An 11,199-nucleotide genomic window follows, 5' to 3' on the forward strand; every position below is an offset into this window, starting at 1 on the left:
CTGTGCATGTGTGTCAAGGACAGAAAGGCAGATGTGGCAGTGGAAGGTGTCAAAGCAGTTTGGAGAGAAAAACAAAGTAAAGAACAACAAAAAAAAGATTAATCGATTATTAAATTAGTCATCGATTATTTTAATAAGTTGTCGATTAATCGATTAATCGTAGCAGCCCTAATTATGATTCGATCTCTGACTCATTTTTTTGTTTCTGTTTGATCGTGACTCAAAATAACCTAAAATATGCGATTCCTCTCCACAGTCTGGGCTGTTGAGMATTTTAGCTTAGCTTTGTTTTCATGCAGACATTCCTCTTTGACATCACTTCCTGTTACCTCACATGACAATATCTCAACAACGGTTCATCTCAGCAGCTTGAAAATTAGTTTCTATTATGTTCTCGGTGTTATCTTTCCAAAAATACATTTGTAATATTAAAATTTTTTGATGTCACAGGCACTTTAAGTGATAAGAGTAAGGATCGAATATTTGACACAACAGCCTGCCGTACATTTGGCTCCATTGTTGATAGAAAACAAAGAGATGTGTCAATCTGTTCTCAGCGGCCCTCACCGTCTCGTATTCGCTCCGCGAGAGCGTCCGCGCTGAAGCCAGCGAACACCACGTTGTGAGCGGCTCCGATGCGGGCGCAGGCCAACATGGACGCCACGGCCAGGGGGCAGGTGGGCATGTAGATGGTAACGCAGTCCCCCTTCTTCACGCCGTGCCGCCGTAACAGATTCCCCACGCGACACGTCATCTCCAGCAACTCTCTGCAAACCACAAACTGATGAGCTTCACCACGATGGGTCAAACTTGAAGGCTCTCGGGCCAGATGTGGCCCTGTTTATGAACTTTTTAGGCCCACAGGATATTTTCAGTGTCCGTCACTTTGTCATCTTTCTCACTGCAGTAGTTAGTCAACGTTAAATCTGAGGAATCCAAGTTTGAATTATTTTAGTGGTGTTTGATTTTTACATGATAAAAGCAACAAAAAAAAAAAAAACTCTCAAACGGGACCCATCAAACTCCTGCTAATGAACTTAAAGCCAAGTAAAAAAATTTTTTAAATAAACAAGAACAAATATAATTATTAGCATGTTGTTGCTTCATTAAGGCATAAGCATAAAGTAAAAGTTCATCTGTTAAATTTTAACTGAATTACTTTCATTATTAAACTATTGTCTAGTTAATTATTATTATTATTATTATTATTAGTTAGCTGTTTCCTCTTCAGAGCAGAAATAAAAGTAAGTTAGTTATTAAGAAGCTCCACCATCCCAAACATCTCAGTTTTTATAAGAAACAGAATCAGACAGAAACCCAATCAAACCCCAGATTAAACATTTCAGTTTTCTCATAAGTTCTTTTCTTTCCAGATCTTTTCTTATTTAAAATATATATATTGTATCAGTAGAACTGATCGATGATTTAGGTTGAGCATTAGTGCAGTTTTTCTATCATGTTATTGTAAAATAAATAAATGATCAAATGCGGCGTTATCTGCTTCGGGTGGAAAACAGATCTAGTGTAAATGCTGTTTGGTGCTAAGATCTGCCTCTTCATCATGTTGGAGTTACTTAAGKTTTGTTTAGTCAGCAATTTTGCTCCAGAATATTGTGTTTGTGACATTAGATTACAGAGATTGTTGTATTTTATGTGAACTTGGGCACTGACCTGTAGGTGTATCTGACCTCTGACCCCTTCTCATCCCTCTCCCAGATCAGGGCCACCCTCTCTGGGCATGTGTGCACGTGGCGGTCCAAACAGTTCACTGCGCACACACAAACATAAACACAAAGGGTTGTCTCATTGTCCCAGTCATCAGCACGTGATGCGTTCAGGGCACTGTTTGTTCTACAGCAGGGGTGTCAAACTCCTGTCCTCGAGGGCCGCTATCCTGCACGTTTTAGAGGTTTTCTTGCTCCAACACACCTGATTTTGATCGCTGGGTGATTAACAGGCTTCTGCCCAATTTGAAGAGTTAATTCAATCACTGAATCAGGTGTGTTGGAGCTGGAAAACCTCTAAAACATGCAGGATAGCGGCCCTCGAGGACTGGAGTTTGACACCCCTGTTCTACAGTGTGATGATCACTGATGATGTGTTCAATGTAATAAGTGACGCTCAAACGTGGCTACTTCCTCATTTTACGGTTTCTGGTTGAATCAAAAGAGAAAAACTCACCGGACACGTTCAGCTGCCCTCCCTCAAACCACTTGATCCTCCCTCGGCTCAGGTCACAGTCTTGGACCCGGTGGAAGGGCCGGATCCAGCTCAGCCTCTGGCGGGCCACGGCGGCCCAGAAGCCGTCGCCGTCGGAGACCGAGAAGTCCTGCAGCGCGTCGCGGCCCGACACCCCCAGGAAGCCCGCAGCCTCCGGCATGAACGCCGCGACGTTCCCGCTGCTTCGACGCACAACATTCAGGCACGGAGGCTCGAAAACGCCGCTCCGACTGAAGGAAGCAGCTGCGGACTTCAGAGCGCATCTGCAGGGAAGCCACATAACGAAAGTAACTCCTTCAGGCTCCGTAGACCGATCTGAGAGAGCAAATCATCTCCGGCGACACTTTAAAAAAGCAGAAGTGTGGAGATATTTTGGAAATCCTGTGTTTGTTGTTGCAGAAAACTTGGAAAGTCCTGAGAGGAAGGGCCTGTTGCGTTAAAGGGCGGGCTCTAATCTGCCGACACTTATCCTGCCTCTGAAGTAGCTGCTCAAGAAAACTGTCTTCACAAGTTTTAAAACACATTATTTTTATTCTAAAATGGGGTTTTCGTAAACCTATTATCAATAGACTGTAATATAGTCTAATTTCCTTTAAAGCTACTTAATGTTATGAAATCAAACATTGAAAAAGATTATCCAGATCTGTATTAAACGATGCAGTTTGAAAGACTACAACAGTAGTTTTCCCACATTTATTAAACTTCTGAAGTGAGGGTCTGCACTCAGTGTAAACAAAACACTTATCGCTGTAGAACAGGGATGTCCAATCCTGGTCCTCGAGGGCCGCTACCCTGCATGTTTTTCTTGTTCCTCTGCTCCAACACACCTGWTTCAGTGAYTGAATTACCTCTTCAAGTTCTGCAGAAGCCCACTCATYGCWCATTCATTCAGATCAGGTGTGTTAAAACAGAGRAACAAGAAAAACGTGCAGGATGGCGGTCCTCAAGGACCAAAATTGCCCACCGCTCTGCTAAAGCGATCCGATTAATTTGAGCTTATCATGCTGCATATCGACTTTTATTATTCAGAGATGTTAATTTTACAGTTACATACACCAAWAAATAAACAAATAACCCACAAATGATAAAACATAAACATAACATGTGTAAATCAAACAAATTGACCAAAAATATTCATTCAATTGTGTATTGTGCATATATGAAGCCCTGGTGCCTGGAGAAAACCCACACAAGCACAAGGAGAACATGCAGACGTCCCACAGGAAGGCCTCAGGTCTGAACCAGTGATCAAACCCAGGACCTTCTTACTGTGAGGCATCAGTGCCAACCACTGAACCATCATGCTGCCCAAATGTGTATAAACAAGTTTKTCTGACTCATCTGAGTCTGCTGTTTTTTAAATGAGTTTGAACCCATTTCAGTGACTCATTTGAAATGTTTCCAGTGATTCAGCTGTTTTCCCGGTGAGTCCACAGACCATTTCATAGTTTTAAAAATCCTGGAATTGGCAAGATCACAGGTCATTTAAAGACTAAACACTTCAACTCATGCAATGTGTTTTGCATGAACAGTATGCTTTTAGTGAAAATTAGCGAAAAACCTGCCAAAGTTCAAAAGAATAAAACTTTAAAAAATAGCTTTATAAAACCWGTAAAAACAATAAACAGGAGCAGCTTTAAAAGTTTACAAGAAAGTCTGGAAGCAACGCATAAAAAATGATGAATGGTGTAAAACTTTTGAACAGTTCATGCACCGAAACATGTTTAACAAGAAAAAATCAAAATACAAGTAATAATCTAGTCATAAAGGTATCAGCGTTCTGTCAAAATATTTTTAAGCATTTCGTTTGACTTGAAGCAGAAATCGAGTTTCTCTATAAAAAAAAACAAACACGTCCCTATTTATAATCCAAATGGCGACCGTTACACTATGTCCACGTCTCAAACGTTATCTCGGGATGGGTGTGGCGACTGGTGAGAAAAACAACTGAATGGCCTCGACTGTTCAGCTGCTTGAACCACAGAAAGTGTCACAATAAAGGCTTGAGCAGCTTGTCTGACCGTGTTAACAATTTATCTCCAGGGATTATAAAACAGTCTCACTGCTGTAGCTTTCACTTTTTACTTCTTTCGTTTTTTCAGTCTTTAGAAATCTTTTGTGTGCTCCGACTGATCTGGAAACACTTTTTGGCAGAGCGGAAGATAATCTTATTTAAACCAGATTTACCTCATTTTCTGTGTGCTTTTGTATGTTTCCGAGATTACAGTACAATGCCTCAGTAAATTCACTGTTTCCCAATGTGATACACGGGGTTAATGTTTTATGAACAAAGATAACGATGATACTGGATGATGCTGAAGATTTGCAGATGACGTTGTGATCTAATGAGAACAGGGAACAGGTGGAAGAGAACTTGGAGAGGTGGAGATATACTTGGAAGAAGAGGAATAAAGAAAAGTTAGCCAGAGCAAAACGAGAGAACAGATGTGTGAAAGAGAGGAAGGCGATGCAGGATTTTGGGTTGACTGTCCAGGACAGAGCGAAGATGTTGAGGTTCTCCTTGGTAGTGAAAGGGATGGATAAGATTAGGAACCATATAATCAGAGGTAAAACAGGTTGAAGGACTGAGAGACAAAGTTATAGACTGACATGTTTTGGACATGTCCAGAGGGAAGACACTATATTGGTATAAACATGGGCGTGGAAGTGGGGGGGAAAGTGGACCTGAGTATCCAGGGCCCAAGAAGGGAGAGGGACCCATGGAAGTCCTGATTTTATTTTTTGGCATGGATAGAGGCCCACCGACATCGAGAGTGTACAGGGCCCAGAATTTGGTGCAACACCCCTAGGTATAAAGATGCAGCTGCCAGGACAAAGACAAAGAGGAGATTGGTGATTCAGTTTCACYAAAGCATGTGTCAAACTCACAAGAGCTTCAAAGATGTAATAACATCTTAAAATGAGCATGGAGCTTTAAATCCAGCGTTGATCATAAACTACATCTCCCATATAATAATATATGCATGTTGAACATTTTACCTGCAAAATGACGGCATCCCAACACTCGATGGAACTGCACAGGGTTCAAGGCAAACTTTGCCGCGTGAAATCTTGCTGCATTTTTGCCAGCTACCTTTGTTGCCGCCCATTTTACCAGGAAGTAGGAATTTCCCAATAACAAGTCGTAAGTTTAAACTGGAACACCCCCTCCAGTGGGAATTCCCTGTCAGAAAATGGGGGAGCTCATAAGACGGGAGGTGAGATGAAACGTTTCACAAAAGAAGAACCCATCCAGAGGACCTACTTTTTTTCTTTTTATTATTTTCATATTTATTTCACATTTAGTCATTCGTACATGTAGTTCCTTTCAGTGTTTTATAAGATGTGTTAAAATGCTGTTTCTCTGCACAGAATACCACATAGAGCTCAGTTATTGTTTTTGCATGCTCATAGCAATGAGACGAGGAACGTGATGTCAAAGTTTATCACAACTGGCCCTTTGAGGGCCGCCATGACGCTCATGTGAAACACGTGCTCTAATGAATAATTTTATTTCTGCATTTCCATAAATTCCTCTTTTTATTTGTAACCAGATTTGGACATTTTGATAAATGTTTTGAACCAAATCAAACCAGAGATAGGACACGGCTCCTCTGTGATCTTGCACTGAAAGATGCGGAAAGAAAATGGAGTTAGCCTTCACCTAACATCCAGCTGATCGCCTCTGAGTCTGATCATATTTACAGAGGACTCAGACTTTAGTAATAATAATATAAAAAACATCTGGATTTGATTTGTTACTTTGATTTTCAGATTTTGATTGCTGTAAATGTAAAAAATATCAGAAAAATATTCACTCTGTTGAACCTTTGCATCAAACGCACACACACACAAATATTCGCCCAGCTATACATTTGGGGACATTCCATTGACTTCCATTACATTCCTACAGCCTAACCCTGACCACAAAGCCTAAGGCTAAACTCACAGGTACCTACCTGACCCTAAAACTAACCTAAACTCAATTCAAAAATAAAAAATAAGTAGGTCCTCTGGATGGGTTCTTCTTTAGAGAAGCGTTTTGTCTCTCCTCCAAGACACTTCTTCTGTCTGATGAGTTTCTTCTTCTTCTTCTTCTTGTGTGGTGTTTTATGGCGGTTGGCAAACAACGGAAGGTGTGCATTACCASCGTCTGATGAGTTTCAGGTGAACTCAGCCTTATAAGCACTGCCTCCACTTGGTGGACAAACAGGTTAGTCAAATGCAAACGAGGGCCATCGCCCAACAATAGGCTTGTTAGCTCTATTTAGTCACATGCAAAAGAGGGCCAATCACCCCATCACCAATAAGTCAGGTGATGGGGCACATGACCCTCTATGAACAATAGAGCTAATCAAGCCTGTTGTTAGGCGATGGCCCACTTTTGCATGTGACTAACCTGTTTGTCCACCATGTGGAGGCAGTGCTTATGGCTGAGTTCACCTGAAACTCATCAGACTGAAGAAGTCTCTTAGAGGAGAGACGAAACGTTTCACTAAAGAAGAACCCATCCAGAGGACCTACTTATTTTTTCTTTTTGATTTATTCTACCTGGATTACTGAGATGCATCTAAACTCAATTCACACCTTGGTCCTAAACCCAACCCCCAACGCACCAATGGCATTTAAAACAAACGGGGACTCGACTTTTGTCCCCAAATGCACCAGTTGTCCCCAAATGTAGGCATTTTGTCTTTAAATTGCCCCCAAATGTCACAAGAAACAAACACATACACGCACACACCACTTTGAACAAAGATGTTCAATTATTAAAACATTTGTAATTTAAATATGACACATTTTAATGAAGCTACAGTTACACTTAGAAGGAAACAACCAGATGTTGAGTGTTAGGAGAGTAGGACGACGGGTCTGACATCTCAGTCTGAACAGCTGGAAATGCAAAGTTTCATTGAATCAACGTTTGGTATTTGGTGCATGTGGCAGTGAAAGCTGGACTCGTCATCACTGGGAGGTCAGAGGTAAAAAAAAAGTATCCCATGATGAGTTCATTGATGAAGGATTGACGCTCAGTTCACATCCTCTGCCTCTGATATTAGAAGTTGCAAGGTTCGACATTTTCAGTTGCTCTTCTCCACCTCCTGCTCTGTCCCCCGACCCTCGGCCTTCTCCTTCTGCGTCGCGCCGCCGTCTGATTTGTCGGAAACAGTCCCGAGCACCATGGCGCTGTGCTCAAGCGCCTTGGCTCGCAGCACGGCGATACTGTTCTCCCTCAGTTCCTCTTTAGAAACGTCCATACTCTGTTTCTCCTCCGCTTCCTCCGTCGGTTTGTCCGCCGTCGWCTCCTGTACGGGTAGCGGCGAGTAGCTGTGGGGTTTTTCTGGGGAGGTGTGTGAAGGTTCGGCTGATTTCTTGTGCATACCTGGAGGGAAGKGAAGATCATTGATATTAGATCTAAACAGGAAAAAGAAGACTTTAAAATACGTCTTGTTCTGATGAGTTTAGCAATGAAAAGAGAAAAAAAATGAAGACATGATMGATTAGAACAAGCCTCTTATTCAATTAGAGCTACACCTAATTGATYTAAACAAATCGATGGACATAAGGTGACATGATCCTGAGGAAGGATTATTACTGTATTGATTAATGACATWCTGATGACCTCATTGATCCCTATATGAATCGAGATTACCCATCTTCCCTTTACAGAAAACACTCAGTTTCACAAAAACACAAAATTTGCAGACAGTTGTTAGCTAGTATTTCATTGCTTTCTTGTCAAARTGACAAATACTGTCTCTGAGTTGAACATTAAAAATTTTCTTTATTGATCCTTTAACCCACATGTGTCAAACTCAAGGCCGGCGGGCCGAATCTGGTCCTTGTTACCATTTTATCTGGCCTCAAAAGGAAATACTTTAAATGTGAAACAGTGTTGTGGTTGGACTTTTCATCCCTGGATTTAATGCATTTTTCCAGAAATTGTCATTTTGGCATGGAAAGAGAAACCAAGAATCAGCTTTAATGTCCTGATGCATTTCAATAATCCAGGTAGAAAAAATGTAAAAGTAAAAATAAGTAAGTCCTCTGGATGGGTTCTTCTTTAGTGAAACGTTTCGTCTCTCGTCCAAGAGACTTCTTCAGTCTGATGAGTTTCAGGTGAACTCAGCCTTATAAGCACTGCCTCCACATGGACAAACAGGTTAGTCACATGCAAAAGAGGGCCATCGCCTAACAAAAGGCATATTGCCTATTGTTAGGCGATGGCCCTCACATGCAAAAGAGGGCCATCGCCTAACAATAGGCTTGATTAGCTCTATTGTTCATAGAGGGTCATGTGCTCCATCACCTGACTTATTGGTTTGGATGCTGTGGTTCTTTGGTGTCGTGTCATGTGTATGTATGAGTGCAGGCGGGGCTCAACGTCTCCTTGTTTTTGTCCTTTTTTTCCCCTCTTTGTGTTGGGTATCGTTGGGCCCCCAAACCAACAAACAAACCTGTTTGTCCACCATGTGGAGGCAGTGCTTATAAGGCTGAGTTCACCTGAAACTCATCAGACTGAAGAAGTCTCTTGGACGAGAGACAAAACGTTTCACTAAAGAAAAACCCATCCAGAGGACCTACTTATTTTTGAATCAACTTCAATCATCTTTTTCTGTATTCTTTTGTTGTTCTAAAGCCAAATAATTAGATTTTTAGCGATGATTATACTTTAATATTTAACAGATTTGCTGGATAAAATGAATGGTAAATAAGAATGTGTTTGAACGTCTTGTGTAATTGACTTTGACCCTCCCAGCTGTAACCTACCCAGTAACCAGGGAGCATAAGAGTCTGAGACGCCGTCCTTGGCTGACTTGAGGATGGACTCAGGCAGCGGGATGGAGTGGCGGACCATGGCACCGTACAGACCGTACTCTGCCATCACGCTACTGCGACCCCAACACTTCTCCCGCTTCCTCCACTTGGCCCGGCGGTTCTGAAACCAAACCTGCGAGACGGATCAAAACAACACAACCTTAAACCTCTGGAGTTTCTTTACTTTGTTCTTTAGACTGAAATGTAAAATACAACAAACTTTTTTTTTTTTTAGAAAAAGGGGACCAAAATGATGGTCATCAACTTGAAATTTTGCATTTGAATTTCACCATATGAGGAAAAGTTTGCAGGTTTGGGTCATGCTGTATGTGGCAACAAGGCAACCAAAGCATTTAAAGACATTTAGTGTATTTTAATTACTTTGGAGAGACTCTTTTAATTAGATGTCTTCTTTAAAGTGCCTGTGACATCAAATTTTTGTAATAAAAGCTAATGTATTTTTGGAAGGATAACACTGATAACATACTGTAAAAAAGATTTCATGCCACTGAGATAAACAGTTGTTGAGATATTTGCATGTGAAGTGACAGGAAGTGATGTCAAAGGCGATTGTCTGCATGCGAACAGAGCGTTGCTAAAGCGGCTAACAACACAGACTATAGCAAATAATCTGATGTTTCTTTAGATTATTTTAATCACTATCATAGAGAGATGAGACAGCGGTGTCACTTCCTGTTTCACTTTGAGCCCAGTTCAAAAGAAAATAAGYGAGTTATGTGACATAATGGGTAAAATCATGTGTATTATGCCACGTTTCCTATTTTCTTTGACTTTTTGTATTTGTATTTCATGAGTGTGCATGTCACAGGCACTTTAAAGCTTCACTGAACATATCCTCCTGGGTTTAAGAAKAATAGTGACACCTGCTGGACGTTTTTTTTAAATGTTTCTAATGAATGGAGAGATTGTTGCTCTTTGTTCATTTCATTTTCTATAGTTTCAGCTGATAAAATCTCAATACGTCACTTGTGTCACTGTAAGGATGAAACCTTTGGCTCCTCGGTGGCTAAACAGATTTATTATTTCATTATAAATAAGAAATTTTTAAAAAGGGAGATCCTTGATTTGGCAGTAAGTTGCATTTAGCAGTAAAAAAAAGATCACGACTTCAAAACCACTCAGGTAAAATGTTCATCGGGTAAAAAAATAAAAATAAAAGATGAGCCCCAGGTGAGCAATCAAGATCCCACCAACCCCTACCCCCATCTGAGTGTGATTAGCGGGTCGTTACCTCCTCTAAGAGGTTAGAAAGAATCAAAGGGGTTGATTGAAAAATAAGTTCATTTCCAGTGGTCGATGGGAGAGAGACTCATTAAATATCAGGGGAAATTAAAACTCGGAGCAGCCGGCTGCAGCCCCCCTGACCTCTGCTCATTTACTTCTTTGTGTCGTTTCATTTCTGAGCTGAAGGCCCGAATCATTCAGATCTCTCTTTTAATGAATTATCAGCAGCTAACATGAAAGGGAAAGTCAGAATGATGCTGGAGATTATTATGGTTCAGGTGTAGATCCAGCTGAAGTTCTATTTTCTATTTGAAAATGTTTTGCTTCTCATTTGGAGGTTTAGTTCAAAAGCGTGAAACTCCACACACGCCACTTTATTTATTTTCTTTTCTATTGAGAAAAACCTCTGGATAGGAAGCAACGTTTTCAGCTATAGAATAAAAGTCCAGTTGTTGTGTTTTTTTAAATGTTTAAATTTTCTGAGTTCATCCACTGATAAGAAAGGCTTTGTCTTTCTATAYTCACAGGGGCTTCCCATTGATTTCCATTCATTTTTCATTCACTTCTATAACCCGGATCCTAAACCCAACCCCAAAACAGTATTTCATCTTACTGGACCCCAAAAGGAGCAGTATATTTTGGAAAAATGAGCATTACAAAAAAGCAAATTCTAGAACACACACATACACAGAGTTTTATTTGTTTGGACCTCCATTAAGTTATACAGCCTAACCCTGACCCATTGTCCTAATTTGTAACCCAAAAAATAGTGTTTTTCCCTGCAGGCAAAATGTCCAGGGGTGATCTAATGTCAAAATGTGTCCACACAACTATAGCATAAAATGCACGCACGCACGCACGCACACACACACACACACACACACACACACACACACACACACACACACACACACA

General features: G+C 40.9%; 2 protein-coding genes across 2 annotated transcripts in view; both read right to left on the reverse strand.

The window, feature by feature from the left end:
• Window positions 1–2,657, reverse strand: part of LOC106516928 (acetyl-coenzyme A synthetase 2-like, mitochondrial) — a 13,671-nt gene extending 11,014 nt beyond the window's left edge. The window contains exons 1-3 of the mRNA XM_014007541.1: window positions 2,182–2,657; window positions 1,672–1,768; window positions 568–767 (exon numbers count right to left, since the gene is read on the reverse strand). Coding sequence (XP_013862995.1) covers window positions 568–767; window positions 1,672–1,768; window positions 2,182–2,500 — 616 coding nt within the window. The 5' untranslated portion in view covers window positions 2,501–2,657. The remainder of the gene's footprint in view (window positions 1–567; window positions 768–1,671; window positions 1,769–2,181) is intronic.
• A 4,324-nt stretch (window positions 2,658–6,981) lies between these two features.
• LOC106516930 (visual system homeobox 2) overlaps window positions 6,982–11,199 on the reverse strand; it is a gene marked incomplete in the record, with an annotated part of 5,422 nt that continues 1,204 nt past the window's right edge. The window contains 2 exon segments of the mRNA XM_014007546.1: window positions 6,982–7,603; window positions 8,992–9,172. Coding sequence (XP_013863000.1) covers window positions 7,302–7,603; window positions 8,992–9,172 — 483 coding nt within the window.

This window comes from Austrofundulus limnaeus, unplaced genomic scaffold, assembly GCF_001266775.1.
Source record: "Austrofundulus limnaeus strain Quisiro unplaced genomic scaffold, Austrofundulus_limnaeus-1.0 Scaffold42, whole genome shotgun sequence".
Lineage (NCBI taxonomy): Eukaryota > Metazoa > Chordata > Actinopteri > Cyprinodontiformes > Rivulidae > Austrofundulus > Austrofundulus limnaeus.